Below are 19,567 nucleotides of genomic sequence, written 5' to 3'. Positions count from 1 at the left end.
TGGACGATCTTCTAATTTCCATCAAAGCTACCAATGTTAATCCATGCCAAATAAGAGCATAAGTGAGGATAGTCAGCTTGAGAAAATTGACGCCTAGGTTCGGATAGAAAGGTTAGAGGACTCTTGAGCATCATCCAGAGACTTGGAGGCACATATACTCTTTGATTTTAAGCATTAATTACGATGATTCATGTTTATGATAAATATGGTCAAAAACCAAATCCAATGACAGAATAATAATAATAAAAAGAGTCTTGATAATATGACTCACCAGGTGGCATACTCAATCAACTCCCTAACGTGGACAAGTTCGGGAACCATAGATCTGTACACCTCAGGATACAGATTTTATGGGGAGTGCAATCGTGTATCCCAAGGCATTGAGATCTACGGTTGCCGAACTTGTCACATCAGGGAGTGGATTGAGTATGCCACCTGGTGAGTCACTTTATCAGGACTCTAATAAAAAAGCAATAAAACTAGAATAAACAGAAGAAAAACAAAACACGTTTAAAGAACATGTAAACCGATGTTATATCTCCAAAACATTTATGCCTTTGATATGGATTTTTATGGATTATACATTGATGCTGTTATTCATTTTTTTATTTTAAAAGAAAAAAAAAAGTTTTTAGATAGAAAATGAAAAACCATCTCTAATCTCTTATTAGATAAACATATAAAGGGAAGTGAGAAAATGTAGCTAAGGGTTGTGTTGGCTATTACTATTTTAATTGTATTTTTCCGCCTTGTAATTAACCTTTGGGTTTCGAATGTCATCCTGACTTTGAATCAATCGGATTTCTAAACTGCTTGATTGAGGATTGAATCCCGCTCTTTCATAATCCGCCACTGTCCTATGTAGCAGCGCCTGCATAAAGTGTAAACAAACACGAATGTGAACAACCACACAAATACTGTTGCACTCATTGTGTCTAGCATGATAGGAACTTTGTTTTTCTGAGAAAAATAAGACCTGCTATTGGCACCCCAATACTCATTATACCTTAATTAAAAATAAAGAAAATACGGGAATGGTTGAGAATAAGTAAAAGTTGGGGTGCCAATAGAGGCTCTCTAGTTTTTCTTTTAGGATTTTATAAGAGCTTTAGGATCTAATTATAGTCACAATTGTAAACAACTACTGAAATTTTTTGAACGAGTGTTATAATGTTGAGATAGTAATTTGAGCCAAACCTTTGTAATGTTTGAACATTAAGTTTTAATCTTTAATTGGGGTGAGATAAACAATTTAAGAAACTGGGGTGTAACAAGTAAAAGTTGGGGTGCCAATAGCAGCTATTAAACAAAAAAAATAAGGTAACATAACTCTGAGACTCTGACTGCAAGACTAAATACAATAAAAAGAATCTACAAAGAGGACACCAAGTGATCACAAAATCAGAGATGTTTTAAGGAGTATGCATGGCATGTAAAGTTCTAAAATCAGAATAACACTTCAAACATTCCGTGACCACAAAATAACAATAAACACTACTTGTCAGTTGTCTATAACTTAAATATGAGAGTGGATTTCTGACCATTGTTTAATAATTGTGTAAAACATAACCCTGTGAAAGCATAAAGGGGAAGGTAACAAATAAAAAATGAAAAAACCTACAATATCTCTGCCTTCTGTTATCTTCCGAACTATGCCTCCTCTCTATTTACCATGTCTTTCTCTCTTTCCAATTTCAGGGTTTATTGGTTTGTTTGTTTTTGCAACGTTAATTTTTCCAAACTCAAGGGTACAAATTTTACCCTTTAATTTCAAGATTCTACCTTCTTCAAATCTCAAGAACATGATAGGGCTTTTGTAGAGGTTGAAGATGATGGGTTTTGGGAAGAAACCCAAAAACATCATTTGAATAATTTCCAGAATTTTCCCAAATTTTTTCTCAAACTTTTCTGAATTTAACCAAACTGACAACCCGTAGAATAACTGACGAATTCAAACTCGGTTACTATACTAGGTTGAACGGAGCACTTGCAGAAAACAAATGATCAACTTTTTTGTCTTTTTTTCCTCAAAACAAAATATAGGAAGTTACGGATGCAATTCAGATACCAAAAAGATCACCATATATGACATAGTTTCTCCCCCCGATTCCTTCTAGTCGAGCTTATTGGCCCATCATTTTACCTCGAGAAGAAGAAAGAATTGCAATCCCCATTCCCCCTAAAATCCTAGGAATTCATTGACTGTTGGAATAGATTCTTAGACCGGGTCAGCTGATAAGTTTTAAAATAGTTCTATACGGTTATGGTCCTTCCCTATTCCTTCTATGTCACAGAGTTGAAGCCAAGCAAAATTTGTTGCTTTCCCGATGTTGGGGTTCCTATGATAAGGATGAACAGAGTGAAGGACCTAATTACATGAGTATCAATTCATTCTAATATCAGTCAGTAATGGAAACTTTCATTAAGGTCAAAAGAAAAATCATATAGTAACAAGCAATCACCATCAAGGTCTTATCCCAAATATCTAGGGTCATTAATAATTCAGAGCTTCTATTGCCACACCAATTTTTACTCACATTACCCCAAGACATGTGTTAATTCTTTGATGATTTACATATGAATTGGGTTGCTGTTAGCAAAAATTGGTGTGGCAATAGAATCTCTCTAATAATAACACAAGGAAAGGAAGAAGAAATACCTGCAAGCTTGATACTGCAAGCTCTGAAGCTGTGTCAAGGTTGTCGGGATATTTCTAGGACAAAAAAAGATGAACAATGGATTAAATATCACAAAAAAAAAGTTTTCTGTCGAAGGATAAGACTAAGGTATATGCTTAAGCCCATATGAACATTCATAGGCCTTACATTGCTCCATCCAAGCAATAGTGCAGTTAACAGATCTCCTGTGCCCTAAAAGTCATCCAAGCTATATGTATCAGTACAAATGCATAAAGATATAGGAATGATTCATCGCAACAAGAAAGGAAAGCTATCATCAGCAAGAGAAAATGAAAATTGACCTTATACAATGGTCCTATATCAAGAAACACCAATCATCCAAATTAACATAAAGCAATTATCAAAGTCAAGATCACTTGTATGCATGTTAGACTCCAAGTAAAGGATGAATTCCTGAAAGGGCTATAAATTGTTTAGAAAGAGAAACAAATGTACAACTAACACCAACATATTTAGGTAGATTTGCTTCTTCTTTTTTGTCATTCACAAAGATCTTTTGGCTTAAAATTGAACTATAGGTGTGAAGTTCTATTCGATTTAACTGGACTTCTCTTCTGGAAATCCAGACCAAAAGTCCAGTCTTAATTGACAAGAGGATATTTCAACCAGATGCCTTCGACATTGTTACGACATGTAGGCATATTGGATCCGTATCGGCAAAGATTACAAACTTCTAGCAAAGCGTTTCTTCTATTATATTACAAACTTCAAACATTTCAATGGTACATATTGTTTCATATCCACGGAAAATAAACATGCATTCAATTTTATCAATACATAAGATGTTGTTATGCATACTCTTTTCTCCTGAGAAGCTTTTACTTCTAACACAACAGTTTCAGTTATCTAGTACTTTAGGATGAAGTAAAACAAGAGCAAAATGACAAAATGCATGTGGAAAAGGTAAAAACATCTCTAGAAAAAATAAATTCCCAGCTATTAAATATGTAAAAGCATAACAAACATTTTTTATTATCGTACGGGTTATACAAGGGTATAACAGTTGTTTTTTAAACACCTACGGAAGACTGTGATTACAACAAGGTGCTGTTTTAGGATTTTTCTAATAGCGGGTGCTGCGGTCATTTTATCCTAGGAAGTTGAATTTTTTTCTTTCAACCAAAGTACTCGGATTCTTTGATGGCCTCTGAAACATCCTCCTCCTCGATCACTGGTAATAGTAATGGATCGAGTGGTTCTCTTTCTCACTCAACCGATTTTCCAGGTATTCAGATCACTACCGTAAAATTAGATGGTCTTAATTATCTCCTTTAGGCACGATCAGTTGAAATGATCATTGGTGGAAAAGGGAAAATCGGTTACCTCACTGGGACAGACAAACAACCTGCACAGACTGACAGTTCTTACTCCCATTGGTTTGTTAATGATTCTATAATCCGTTCTTAGTTGGTTACTTCTATGCAACCACATTGCGGCTAGTTTTATGTTTTCCTTGACAGCAAAACAAATATGGGATTCCACAAAGAATATTTACTCACAACATCAGAATAATGTCAGGATCTTCAATTTGGAGCGTGAGATTTCTCGTCTTTCCCAAGGAGACTCTTCAATTACCACTTATATCTCACAGTTACGTGCTCGGTGGGAAGAGCTGACTTTCTATTCCTTATCCTATGCTTGGAAGGACCCTCTTGATGAGACATTATATTCGTCAATTCTTGATAAGAATCGGGTTTTTCAGTTTCTAGCGGGTCTCCGGGACGAATTTGAGTATGCGTGAATTCATTTATTGGGTATGGATCATTCTGCTATGCTTGCTCACCTATCTTCTCCACAACCCCCCAGTGGGTCTATGCCTACCCGTCAACGACATAAGTGTGATCATTGTGAAAAGTTAGGTCATGTGAAGGCTCGATGTTATGCACTTCATGGTCATCCTAATCAGCAACGTAAACAGTCTCAAAGATCTTCAGCTCATATAGTTTCTCAATCACTACTGATTCAGCACCTCTTTCAGTTACTACATCCTCATCAGACTCGGTATCTCTATCCCAAGCCGAGCTTGACAAGTTCAGAAAATTCTTCAATCAGATAGAGACTTCATCTCAGCTAGTTTTTACCTTCGCACACTCAGGTACCTTTGCATCTGCAAACAGTGTTTCCACCACTTCCTCACCATGGATCATTGATTCTGGTGCCTCAGATAACATGACCGGTATGTCCTCCCTATTTCAAACCTATAGTGTTTACTCTGGTCATCGCAAGGTTCGCTTGGCTGATGGTTATTTGTCTTCCATAGCTGGTCAAGGTCTTTTACCTGTTACATCCTCTTTATCCTTAACTAACATACTACATGTTCTTCAACTTACTACTAACCTGGTATCCGTTAGTAGTCTTACCAAAAATTTGAACTACAGTATAACATTTTATTCCTCTCATTGTGTCTTTCAAGATCTGGAGTCGAAGAGGACGATTGGCACTAGACGTGAAGTGAATGGATTGTATCTCCTGGATGTTCCCGGTTCCCCTAGCACCCATTCTGCTCTTCAACTTAGTAGTTTTAGTAGTCAATCTAATAAGGCTCTTGTAATGCGTTGGCATTTATGCTTAGGCCATATTTCTTTTGGATATTTGAAACACATGTTCCCTAATTTATTTAATAATAACAATGTGCTTGATTTTTCTTGTGAAACATGTCAATTAGCTAAACATGTGCGTTCTTCTTATCCTATTAGTATGAATCCTACTACACCTGCTATGTTTGACTTAATTCATTCTGATGTGTGGGGTCCTTCCTCTGTCCCATCTACTCTTGGTTTTCGCTATTTGCTCTTGTTCATTGATGATCATAGTCGTACCACTTGGGTTTATCTTATGAAACACAAGAGTGAGGTTTATGGGATCTTCAAGCAATTTCTTGCTAGGGTTCAAACTCAATTTGGTCGTACCATCAAGACCTTCCGTTCTGATCATGGTACTGAGTACACCTATAGTGAGGTCTTGAAACTTTGTTTAGAGTTTGACATTGGGCATCAAATGTCCAATGTTAAGACCCCTCAGCAGAACGGCCGATCAGAAAGAAAAAATCGCCATATTCTAAAGTTAGCCTGTGCCATTTCGATGGGCATGAACATGCCCCAATCCTATTGGGCTGATGCAATTCTTACTGCTGTTTACCTTATTAATCGGACCCCCTCCAGTGTTCTTCAGTTTGTCACACCCCTCTTTAAGCTCTCTCCAGATCGTCCCGTGTTTCCACTTCCTCCGCGTGTTTTTGGGTGTGTCTTTTTTGTTCAAATTCTTGACCAAAATCATTCTAAACTTGACCCTAAGGCCGTCAAATGTATTTTTCTGGGTTATTCCTCTACCCAGAAAGGATACTGTTGTTACCATCCTCCTTCTCGACGACGTTTCATTTCTCGAGATGTTTCTTTTTTTTAGTATACTCCTTATTATAATGGGTCCGTTGGCATTCAATCTGAGTGGTTTCCTCTAGACTCACCTGATAATCATTTTCCTTCTTTATTTCTCATTCCCCTGTCTGTTCCTTCCTCTCCACCCCCCGTCAGTTCGTCATTTCCTCCATTGCAGGTTTACTCTCGACATCCTCGTGATACTATCATCACTTCTATGTCCGACCAGCTCGCCTCCTCGCCTCCAGCTCCGCCTCCGTCTGTTTCCTGTGATGATCGTCCTATTGCCACTCGTAAGGGTAAGCACACTTGTACTTATCTCATTTCAAATTATATATCTGACTCTGCACTATCACCCTCCTATCGGAGTTTTCTTGTTTTTGTTTCCACTGTTTCTCTTCCTACTACTGTTGCAGATGCTATTGCTCATCCTGAGTGGCGCGCCGCTATGATTGATGAGTCAACTGCTCTTGAAAAGACTCAAACTTGGGAAATTGTGCCCCTTCCGCTTGGAAGAAAAGCTGTGAGTTGTCGCTGGGTATTCACGCTTAAGCATAATCTGGATGGTTCCATTGCTCGTTATAAAGCCCGTCTGGTGGCCAAAGGTTATGCTCAGACTTATGGGATTGATTATCAGGAAATTTTTGCTCCGGTTACCAAGATGACCATTATTCGGGTTCTACTTTCTGTTGATGTTATCCGAGGATGGCCTCTTTTTCAATTAGATATCAAGAATGCTTTTCTCAATGGTGATCTTTAAGAAGAAGTCTATATAGTCCAACCTCCTGGGTTTCTTCCTTCTGCTTCTCCTGCACATGTTTGTCGTCTTCGCCGGTCTCTTTATGGTCTGAAACAGTCTCCTCGTGCTTGGTCTAAGCGCTTCACTAAGACCATGCATCAGTTTGGTTTCCATCAAAGTTCTGCTGATCACACCTTGTTCTTGCGTCACTCCCAAGGCAAAACTGTTGCTCTGATTGTGTATGTGGATGATATTGTTCTTACTGGAGATGATGCCGATGGCCTTCCCGAGGTCAAAACTTACTTAGGCCGTCAATTTGAGATTAAGGACCTTGGACATCTTCGCTATTTTTTAGGTATTGAGGTTGCACGATCCCAGTCTGGTATATTTATTTCTCAACGTAAGTATGTTCTTGACTTACTCCGTGCCTCTGGTCAACTTGGATCTCGCCCAGCTGATACTCTTATTGAGTAGAATCACAGGTTGGCTGATTCTGAGGGAGAGTGTGTATTAGATATTGGCCAATATCAACATCTTGTGGGCAAATTGATCTACTTGTCTATGACTCGCCCTGACATTGCCTATGCTGTTAGTGTTAAAAGTCAGTTTATGCACTCGCCTCGAACATCTCATCTTGCTGCTGTTTATCGTATTCTTAGATACTTAAGGGATGTCCTAGTCGAGGTATTTTATTCAACAATCATGGTCATTTTCGCATTGAGGCATGGACAGATGCAGATTATGCTGGTTCAGTGACTGATAGACGGTCTATTTCTGGGTATTGTACTAAAGTTGGTGGTAACTTGGTAACTTGGCGTAGTAAGAAGCAGAATGTGGTTTCTCGGTTGAGTGCTGAGTCAGAATACAAAGCCATGGCACTTGGAGTATGCAAGTTGTTGTGGCTCAAAATCTTACTAGCTGATTTATGTCTTCCTGTGCCGGTCCCCTTCTTACTATATTGCGATAATAAATCAACTATTAACATACCTGCAAATCCGGTTCAGCATGACAGAACGAAGTACATAGAAGTTGATCGTCATTTCATTAGAGAAAAGATAGTTTCTGGACAGATTTGTACTCCATGTGTTCCTACCTTTCATCAACTTGCTGATGTTCTTACTAAAGGTGTTAGTAAAACCTCATTTGAAGATGTCTTGTCCAAGTTGGGCATTGTTGATATCCACGTACCAACTTGAGGGGGAATGCTAAATAAGTCTGTAGGGTAGTTTAGTCTTTTCACTTCTTTATTTATCTTATGTAATACTTATATAGCCTAATTAAGGCTAATTAATCAATAATATAATTCTCTCTTAATTCAAACTTAGATGATGATAGAAAATAACCCTATGAGTGGTGCGGTTTGGTTAAGGATGCCTAGATGCTCGCGGTTGTTAAGAAAATCAAAAACCTAAAAATTAGGGTTTCGACCTCTAAACTTTGAACTAGCTCCAATCGCGTTGAAACTTCAAACCAACACTAACAAACTTTCAACCAAACCTTAGATACCATGTAGAAATCTAGGTTAATGGAGAAGAGGAAAGAAGAAGAAAAATAGAGAAAAGATAATGGATTGAGACCTTCTCTCTCCCTATTTATATTAAATTTGATCAAAAGACCAATATGCCTTTTTACAATAATATAAATTCTAACAGTTATGACGTGAATTGGAGATCTTGGATTGCTTTTTGGCTAGTGCAAGCTAAGTAAAGAGTTCGAGGGGGTGTTTCTTGAGGATTTTGTCTCCAAATGGGATGAATTGTGTTCCTGTTAGATCTGAGACTTTTTGTATCATCTTTGATCTTGTGTTTCCTTTTCTATAGCTTATTAAATTTTAAGGGGCCATCTCATCCTCTCTCTCTCTCTTTATTTTTTAAAATAAATTTGTACTTAAAAAAACTGGTAGGGCTTGTTAGATATTTCATTATACTACAATCAATAGAAATTATCGTCATCTTTGGTAAGTCTTTTGAAGATTGAAGTTTTGACTTTCTTATGTAATTTCATGTATTCCCCCTTAAGAAACATGTAGTTTCATATATCTTTAACTTTTAATTTCAGTTTTCAAACTAACTTAACAAGGGAGGTTATGCTTTTGTGCCTGATACTTTTACACAGTGTTGAAGTTTGATTTAGATGTCTTCAATTAGCTTAGAAACGAAAATATTTCAATCAATGTGGAAATATATTCATAGATCATAAAAACTTAAAAACTAAAAATTAAAAATACAATAAACAACAAATATGAAATGAGGAAATCAAATGAAGGTAAAAAAAGTTCCGCAACATGTATGCAAGAGTATTTGAGAACTTGAGGGAGGAAAACAAGCTTTAATATGTAAAAACACTTAATTAGTTAACGCAATATCAAGTATTATTTCAGGCATTATAATTTTTTTTTTTTTTAATATTTTTCTTTTGTTAAAGATATTCATTATGTGCAACTCACAAGACCATTCTAAAATATATTGATGATTGAAATATTGTCACTGAAATCTTACATTTTTATACATAAATTACTATTTCGGTCGGAATCCACCATTCACCAAATTATTTTGCTAAATGAATAATGATTTCCACCAAAATAATTATAGGAAAAAATTACTAGTTAAATTTTAAGTTGGACTTGTGGAAATGGGAATATTTAATATCTTTCATGGAAATAAATCGAAATTCGATATTAGGTTGTTACAAGTTACAACATATATTTTCATTTCCCGATTCATGGAGTTACTGTAGATAAGCTCACTAACATTACTTTTCTTAGAGGTCATCACGTTGGGTTTCATTAGAATTAGGTAAGTACATAACTGGCACATCTTTCATTAAGAAGCCTAGGAGCATTAACCATAATATCTTCAAACTTGGGAGATAGAACACAACTGTGACAATCATGACCAAAAGCTCCAAAAAGTCGATTGTGTTTAATATCATGTCCATCCCTAGCAGGCAATGGAACTAGGAAATTCAAGAAAACTAAATGAACTAGAAAATTTAAAACTGATACCAAATATTGAGCAACGAACTTCTAGAGTACTCGAATTTCCATTTTTTTTTTTTTAATTTTGCAAGCTTAGGTCGACATCATAGATGAATCTCTCTCTCTCTCTCTCTCTCATATATATATATATATATATATATATATAGAGAGAGAGAGAGAGAGAGAGAGATCATCCTCACTAAGAGAGAGAGAGAGAGATCATCCTCACTAAAAATCAGCTCATTATGAAACTTCTAATCCCATCAAAAGTGGTTTACAAATTGACAGTCCACGATTCTTCAACTTGTAAATTGGGGTTAGAAGTTTCAGAATGGGCTGATTTTAGGTGAGGATGATCTCCTCACCATAGAGATCATCATCACCAAAAATCAGCCCATTCCGAAACTTCTAACCCCATCAAAAGTGGTTTACAAAAAACTGTTGTTATATATATTGTCACAATTGTTGTCCCATGAACCTATATATATATATATATATATATATATATATATATAATGAACATAAAGCTGATAGAAAACTACAACACAAATTACATACCGTAAAATAAGCAGGAATTTTAGGGATTACAATCTTGAACTGCTCTGCAGGTCGACCCTACAAAAAACCAGCTATTCAGTGAGAAAAAAAATAGCTACTTCAAAATATGATTTGCAAATAAATTAAGGCATTCATCAAGAAACATCGATTCAAAATAGAAGTTGAAACAAGATAGATCGTCTTAGGTGGTTATCGTAAAATGATCTTTAGAAATCATAAATCAAGACATGGAATTTCCAAACGTGGATCAACATGGCATTATTAAACAAACATGAAACCTATGTTACCCAAGTATGGCAAGAGTATCAGGTATGGGTTAAAGTGCATGGCTTGCTTGACCTCCAAATCTTAGGATACTAGGAAATGGCTACATAGTTAACATCATATTACATCTCATCATCATTGCCGTCAAAGCCCTATACCAAAAATTTGGGTTGTTTAATTATTATATCATATTATATTTTTGAAGTAATTCTGATTTTTAAATATTATTTAATGTACATATTTGGGTAAGGCCAATCATATAGATCCCATGATGATACAAACAAGGGACCTATTCTAAAATCAACACTGAAAATGGGTAGATTGGGAAGGCTCAACCACAACCTTGGAGGAGGAGCTCAAGCTCTTGTAATAAATAATGGAGGTTGGGAGATGGGTTTTTTTCTCTCTACCCAAACCACTTGTAAGGTGGTAGGAAAATCTGATTATAACCACATCCAAGTAACACAAGATAGAACCCCATACCCACCTTTTCCATGGAAGGGAAGCTCTCAAGCACTCTTTTAATTATTTTCAAATTTTGAACCAAAATCTCCCACAAATGGCCTAAGCGAAGGCTTCTATAGTAAATCCTATCAATAGAGGGGATCCTAGACATTGGAATTCTTCCTCAAAACCCAACCCTTGACTTATGCAAAAAAGATAAATAACCACAATAAAACTCAATCCTCATTTATTTCCTTCTCGTAAAATTTCCCCACATATCCTTTTCTCTCAACTGGATTGTTAATGGGTACATTAAAGTTTGAAGTGTAGATTTTATTTTTCATATTTTTGGGCTTATTTTCACATTTTATTGGCTCATGGTCATACTATAATGTTTAGCGGTAGTTAGGTAAATTTAGTTTGTCTTTTATTTAAGTTTATAAGGGTTAAAAATTTAGGAAAGAAAAAGTTACGAAAATTAGGTTATTTATTTCGTATTTTAGTTATTAGGATTCTTAGATTTATTTTCTTTATAATAGATTGCATTAGGATTATTTTTTTTTAACGAAGAGAGTTTATGAATAAAGAATGTTTCTTTCAATGGATTGAATTCTCCATAATTTTTTGTGTGATTCCAAGAAACCATTGGTGTGATTACAAAGTGCTATCTTTTCTATCATCTTCTCATCTTTCCATTCTTTTTATTGTTTCTTCATTTTCTTGAAATCTTGCATCCATTAAGAATCATTTTTTCTTGATTTTCTTTTAATTCTTTGTTCTTAAATTCTTGATTTCATGAAACTCATCTAATTCTACCCTTAATCCTTTCCCCTTTTCTTTAACCCTTACCATTAATCTCTTCTTCAAATATACCATATTATATATCACTTAACGCCAAATTAAATTCTCTTAACCCCCCTAGTATTTTATCTTCTTCCCTCACCGTCCTGCATCAATTTTGGTTTAGAGCCTAGGTCTAGGTGACAAAAATTAGCAGATCGTATTGAGGGGAGACGGATTCAATAAAGATGTTCTCAGAGGAGCTGAAAAATAAGTTGTTAGAATTACGTTGAACACGCCACTCTCGGGTATATTTTTGCATTGTTCGTGACTGTATTATAAAAGAAAGCGAAGAGCACATGCAATTACGAAATCAATGGCAGGAAGAACTCAGTCAACAAACTAGTATTGTAAGTAACGAAGTATATGTGATTAAAGTCCATGAGCCTAAATCAAGGTGAGTAATGAAGAAATTGAGGAAGAAATCCATGAGTCTGGTTTCAACAAGAATGAGCTTGATGAGTGTGAGGTATCATTATCGGATCTTGAAGAAAATTATATGTCTGAAAAATCTGAACTTGGAAAGAAAATTGTTTAGTTGCTACATCCTTTACCGCTTGCACAAGTTGTATCCCATGGAAAATATAAGATAACTAGTATTTTGGATAAACCAATTAGATACATTATACATTGAGCATTTCAAAGTGCAAGCTTCAATTTTTGCCAGAAAATAAGTCCAACAGTCATTTATGTGGTTTGATGATATCTTTTGGAGCGTGGAGGGTGCATTGATTGAGAAGAAAGTCGGGATCAAATTGTATGTGGATTATAGAGACATATGTTGATAGGGTGAACTAGTAAGGAACATGTGTCGAGAGATGATGACGTAGAGCACTGATGGAACACATGTCGCATGATCATCGCCCTTATGCTCCTTGCTGATGTGGCGTCTGCTCATTGGATCACGTGAAGAGGTGCACATGATTAGAGTTTGTTATGATGTTGGAAGATCATCATAAATAGGGAAGACAAGCAGGACAGGTGTCTCCTCACCATTTTCAAGAGGAAAAAGCCAAGAAAAGATAATAAAACATACAAGAGAGATTATATTAATAGTTATGATACGTTAGCATAACTCTTTTCTCTCTCACAACGTGGCATATCTGTGGCGCCTAAGTAAATTCATCCTCCTGGATGAGATGGCAATACTCTAGGGTGACACCTGACGGAGGAAGATTGCCCTAATTTTATTTAAGACAAAAGGAAATCCCACTTGTGACTCACCTTATCTATCAACAACAACTTCATATGTTGGGGAATTATAACAATTTTATTTTGCCAATGGCAAAATCTTCCCAGCCTACGAGAATTGATAGGGACATCAAAGCTTAAAGAGTAGATTTTATTTTTATTTTATTTTCTATCTTTGGCTTTTTTATGTTTTTTGAGTTTATTTTCATATTTTATTAGCTCATGGTCTTTGTATACTATTTAGGGGTAGGTTGGGTCATCAGTTTGTCTTTTATTCTAGTTTATAAGAGTAGACAATTTGGAAGAGAAAAAATTATGAAAATTAGGTTATTCTTGCTTTCTTAACAAAATCGGCTGACTACCCGTTCTCTTTCCTAGGGTTAGGAGAAAGGCTTAGCGGAGCCCAAGCTTACGCTTATCTTAAAGTTCTCTGACAAATCAACCTATTTACCCGAAACCACTGCTTGACTTACTCTTTTGGCTACCGAGCAAAGCTATTGTCGCTTAGTGAGTAGATAGGAGCTACTTTTCACAGAGAAATACTCCAAACGGACTAGATAGTCTATTCAGACAAAGATTCAATAGAGAGAAAGGACTTACTAAGATCAAGTGTAGTCTTGGTATTTTAGTTTATTGGGATTCTTAGATTTAATTTCTTTATATATAGATTGTATTAGGATTTGTTTTTTAACGAAGGGAGTTTATAAATAAAGAATGTTTCTTTTAGTGAATTGAGTTCTCCATCATTCTTAGTGTAATTCCAAGGTACTATCTTCTTCTCATCTTTCCATTCTTTTTGTTGTTTCTTGATTTTCTCAAAATCTTGAATTCTTGAATCCATCAAGAATCCTCGAACCACATCAAGAATCCCCTTTCCTTGATTTTCTTTTTAATTCCTAGTTCTTGAATTTTTTATTCTTGAAACCCATTTTATAATACCCTTAATCCTTTCTCATTTTCTTTAACCTTTTTCCATTATTCTCTTTTTCAAATCTACCCTTACTCTATCACTTAACCCCAAACCAAATTCCCCTAAACCCCCCTAATATTTTTTTCTTTTTTATCCCCACTTTTTCACATTTTTTTGCCTTGTGGACCACCATTCATCATCAATCTAACCGTATACTTCCAATCCACCAATTAGGATTAGACGGATTCGATGCATATGGTAGGATTCATTGATGTCTTGGAAAGAATGGTTTCAACGCCAGAACATCAGGATAGGATCTCATTGCAACTAGATCGATACAAGAACTGCGTAAGAATTTTTGAAAGGGAGATCGTCAAGAAACATAGAATTTTAAAGATCTTAAGCGTAACAGAAAGTTAGAAAAATGAAATATATATTTTGTTTGATTTCAAAATACTCACAAGTTACAAGTTGCTTACAACATAAATGTGATGTACAACTGATTGATGGTCACAAAATGGAGTTGATCTAATTACAAAGGATCCATGCTAGAAGAGATTGTCCATTAGAATTATTGGCCTAACGTGTTTTGCATCAGGATGCAAACTTAACTGGAGCGCCTTTGAGATGTATTTACTAACTACCACTTATCAATACTACTTATTTTTTGTATTGAACAGATTCACACGAAAAAGAGAAATAAATTTGACTAGAAGAAATTCAATAACTTAGTGATCGTGCAGTACAACCAGAAATTGCATGAAAGATTCAAGCAAAGGAATGAGATTCGGGATTCTATGACCTTATCTCCATTGAAGACCGGAGTGTTGATCATCCGTGGCTCACTAATGCAAGAGATGGGTCTGTGTTTGAAGGAAAAGACTTGACTTAGGCCCAAGTTGACCAAGCAGCTTTTACACCGGCATCTAGGGAACACTCAAGCCAAAGAAAGAGAGGAAGACACTCGAGACAATTATTACAATACGAGGACAAGATACAAGAAAAATATGATACAATGAAGAACAGTTGGAAGTAGATGAGGTTTTATTAAGATTAGATGACGAAGAAACTAAAGAGGAAGAAGGTATGTAAAAGAAGTTCATGATTCAGATGACGATGGGTATGGAAGTGATGATGATCATGGCAAAGGCGACGGTCCTAGAGAAGATGATCCACAATGGATTAGAGATTGTCGCGTGGAATACAATGGAAATTACCAGTATTAGAACAAAGATTAGCACACAAAAAGTTACTAATATTTTTTTTTTCAAATTCTTGCATTATGATTTATTTATTTAATATTTATCATTTGTTTTATTTATATATATATTTCGATTTTTTAACATTTCTTCCTTAATTTCCTTATTTCTTCTCTTTTTTTGGGAATTTTTTTTTTGGCCAATATGCGACCACATATGCCATATACGATTTCGCATAATTACAACATTGATCTTTACTTATCAAACCAAAAAAAAGAGATCCGAAAATAACCAGTAATTTAACAAATAAGAATATCAAGAAAAAATCACGTTTCATATTTTTAAAAATATATAGTTAAATAAAATGCATCCCATGTGTTCAAGACAAATGGCATTTACACATCTGATGACCATATCCAATGAAGCACAAATAATTCAGCCTAATCATAATCATCAAGAAATAAATCCCAAAAGTCTGCCATGACCAAAAAATAGTTTAGTTTCAACCTCTAAACAAGTATTCATCACTATAAAGTTCATACTGATGGAGATCCAACGTGTGCGGTTGTTGATCGATCTCCTAGACAATTTGCCAATCAGGATTTCCAAGATTTACATTATTCCAAAGTAATAGTGCATTCCTTTCCCGAGTAAATGAATACCTTTACTTTCTGATGGCTGCCAATAAGGAAAAGACTGTCCGCTATATGCACACTTGTAATCACAACCTGAAGTGTAAACAACAAAATTATGCTACTGGACAAAATATAGTCAAAATGAGTTGAAGTCCACATATTGTTCCCAAAGCAAGATAAAATGTAGCTCATATTAGAAATTAGAAAATTAAGCCTCAAAACAAGCTACATATCATTGGAGATAGGATCCTTGGATGGTTTGGTAAAGGAACTAAATGGTGGGATGTAATTTGATTGAATTCATGCAGATCAAAGCCTTAATAATGCCTTCACTATACCAACTCAGAGATGGCTGTACAGTTATTATTGATACATACAAAATAAGTAAATGATATAGAAGAAATGACAATGAAAAGATTTACATTAATTAAAACTTTATAAATCCCTACATAACCACAAATATAAAAATAATAGAACGGTTAAGATAAAATAGTGAGAAGGTTTTTCACATAACTCACATTGATGCACATCCAACGGAGCAATTTCTTAAAAGTTGGAATAGTAGGGAGGAGTGTGATTAGTCCCACGTCAAGCAGGACAGCATTCAGAGCCTAAGCTATAAGGATAAACCAGACCTTACATGGTATGACGCGTTCTACCAGGGGATAAAGCCTGCCAGTGGGAAACAAAACCTTAAGGAAAGGTTGTATGTGGGACACGTGGAGCCACCAAAAAGGACAATATCATGGGTGGGGTATAGCCCACTTTGTAACTCTGGCACGACGTGTTTTACAGCCGTGCGGGCTTTGGCCCAAAGCGAAGAATATCGTACTATTGTGGACATGGGGCTTTACAAACTAAGTCTTCCTTAATCTTTATGCATGTTCCATGCATCCAGACAATCCACAACATTGCAAGTACTGAAAATGGAGTCACCTTGTAAATCCATGACCATATTGCAACCAACGATAATGTGCAAATGTAGAAAAAGGATATAAAATCAAGGCAGCAACCAAATAGTACAGAAAGAGGTCTATCAGTTTCCATGAGCTAAAATGGTAAGCATAATAGATGGTTCTTTTTCTTATGATGCTTGGCCCTCAGATTCATCTTCAAAACTGCTTCTGACTCAATATTTTAATCCACTTTCACCAAGACTAAATAGTTTACCATGATCCATCACTTGTATAAAAGGGTAAAAACATGCCTTCAGCCGACTCAACTTGGCCTTCTCCAATGTTTCACATTTAAGGGTTAAGTTGGTCCCTGCAAGTCCTTTGTTGATTCTATCCAAGGCTCCAAAGATGCTGGGTGTCCATAATGGAAGAGGAGAGCTTCGCCATCCACTATTGACAGGCTTGTTACAAGTGAAGGAAGTCACTGAAATCCACCATCAAGGGAGCTGAACTATGCCAAAACCTATATTAAGGGAACCACTTCTACAGATTCCCTTCAGTTCATTCCAAAAACTAACACGCACAAAAAGAAAAAAAAAGTCTTACATTTCTCAAGTGGAGAACTCCGGTAGTAGCTGTTTCTAAGCCTGCTCAGTCCATTCAGGCCTCATGTGTACTGCAGAGTGGACTCCAAAGTATGCATGAACAAAATACTTGACCAAAGACCCCATACAACATCTACTTACTAAAGTTGAGCATTAATGTCATTGATGCAAATCATGAGCTATTATGTACTGAGTCAAATAAAAAACATCTTCACAAATTCAGCAGCAGTGTGGAACATCCAACATCAGCCTTGATCATGATTTTGCTAAGCGGTGGACTAGGTCCACATCAAATAATTTTTGAGCCACATGGAAGCCAATGCATGAGGGGGGCAGCCCAGCTAGAAGGCTAATCAAAAGGAGGTCTTGAAACTTGGGGACATTTGAAGTTGATAAATAGTTCTCCACCAACAAACATTAACTTCTTCACCAAGAAAGGAACCAACATTAGGAATGGTTACATTGTGTTGAACTTTGTCATCCTTAATTGATATCTCCATTTTCCTAAGCTTATGTTATTCTTTTTCTTTCATTTCAAGTGGTGTAAATACCATCTATATAAATGGTTATGGTAAACTACTTTAGGATATTTGTAAATTGCTTTTTGCAAGCCCGAGTACTGAGAATTCCAGCAAAGCTGACCTATCAATCAAACTGGGTTTTGCAACAATTTCTTATTCCCTTGATGCTTTGTGTGTGCTGGTGCAAGAAGAACGGAAAAAAAAAATCTGTTTGCATCTAATTTGTTATCAGAACCAGGTCTTCCTTGTCATTTGTGGATTACTCATGGCCAAAACGCAGTAAATATGCCTTCAATGGAGGAGTGTGAGACAGAATTTATCCCGAGGAACCAATCGGAGAGGGGATTGGCTACCCATGATGGTAGTTCCTTCGATATCAAGATCATTTTTCTGTTCATAAAATGAAATGGAATTATCCTTCAAAGCCATGCTCAACATCGTTGGAAATTCTTCTACGGTCCTCTGATTTATGATGGATATGAAGACTATGAAAATGACATAACTTGAAAATTCAAACAAGGACCCACCAGAAGGTGAGACCCCGATGAGGTGGTAAAGTTTGTGTAGTAATACCAGACTTGGGATAAAAATCTCACCTTCACACTTACACCTATCGAACAAAAATTCAACCATTGAAAGTTCAATTGGGTTAAATTTTGTTAAAGATGTTGATGTCAACAAAGAAATTTTCCAACAATGTGGTGAATGGGGTTGGCAGACCTTCTAGTTAAATATGCCGTGTAAAATCCTAGCAAGTCATCGCTACAGCATGGATGTAGTGTTGGACACCAAAGGTGAACATATGAAGAGTGTCATCTAGAAGAGCTACACCGCCTTGATGAATAAATATCTTGATAAAAGTCAAGGGAAAATTTCCCTCCAACCCCGTGAAGATGAGAAAATCATGAGCTATTATGTACTGAACCAAAGCCAAAATATCTCTCAAGGTTTAAAATTTCATCTCGAGGCAATGTTTTAGCAGGGAGAAAATTTGAGACAAACTCGATCAAACATTCCAAGATAATCTGAAACATTCAATGTTTCGGAGTAAATATTTCATTTCAGTCTGGGTTGAAAACGGAACGTCTCGAACAAAATATTCCAAAACAGTACAAATCTTTAAACTATGATATCTTCACAATTCAGCTGCAGTGGGACGTCCAACATCAACCTAAAACAGCCCTTGGTCATGATTTAAGGGGTGGATCGGGCCCACATCAAATTATGTTTTAGCCACATGGCAGCCCATGCATGAAGGCCAGCTAGAAGACTAGTCAAAGAAGATCTTCATTTCGGTCAGGATTGAAAACGGAATGTTTCAAACGAAATATTCCAAAACGGTACAAATCTTTAAACCATGATATCTTCACAATTCAGCAATTGTGGAACGTCCAACATCAACCTACAACAGCCCTTGATCATGATTTTGTTAAGGGGAGGATCAGACCCACATCAAAACAAAAAACAAAAAAAAAGGCCACATTGCAGCCCATGCATGAGGGGGATGGTCCAGCTAGAAGACTAGTTAAAGAAGGTCTTGGAACTTGGGACAACCTTGGAACTTGATGGTTAGTTCTCAACCCATAAAACTTAACTTCTCCACCAAGCACTGAACCTACATTGGGAAGGGGTGTGTTGTGGGGTTTTTTGTTCTTGTTCTTTCATTTTGAGTGATGTAAATACCATCTATAAATATGGTTATGGGCTGGATGTCA

The 19,567-nt window shown here is 36.1% G+C and overlaps 1 protein-coding gene across 1 annotated transcript in view; it reads right to left on the bottom strand.

Annotated features, from left to right (window-relative positions):
* Positions 1–509: 509 nt before the first annotated feature.
* Positions 510–19,567, bottom strand: part of SOS4 (pfkB-like carbohydrate kinase family protein) — a 32,880-nt gene continuing 13,822 nt past the window's right edge. The window contains exons 9-13 of the mRNA XM_086447300.1: positions 15,858–15,923; positions 10,348–10,404; positions 2,826–2,870; positions 2,660–2,713; positions 510–871 (exon numbers count right to left, since the gene is read on the bottom strand). Of these exons, the coding sequence (XP_086303426.1) occupies positions 731–871; positions 2,660–2,713; positions 2,826–2,870; positions 10,348–10,404; positions 15,858–15,923 (363 nt within the window). The 3' untranslated portion in view covers positions 510–730. The remainder of the gene's footprint in view (positions 872–2,659; positions 2,714–2,825; positions 2,871–10,347; positions 10,405–15,857; positions 15,924–19,567) is intronic.

The sequence above is a fragment of the Akebia trifoliata genome, chromosome 7, assembly GCF_017979445.1.
Source record: "Akebia trifoliata isolate Shusen 1 chromosome 7, ASM1797944v1, whole genome shotgun sequence".
NCBI lineage: Eukaryota > Viridiplantae > Streptophyta > Magnoliopsida > Ranunculales > Lardizabalaceae > Akebia > Akebia trifoliata.
Note: the sequence above shows the minus strand (reverse complement) of the source record. Positions and strands in the feature narration are given on the sequence as shown.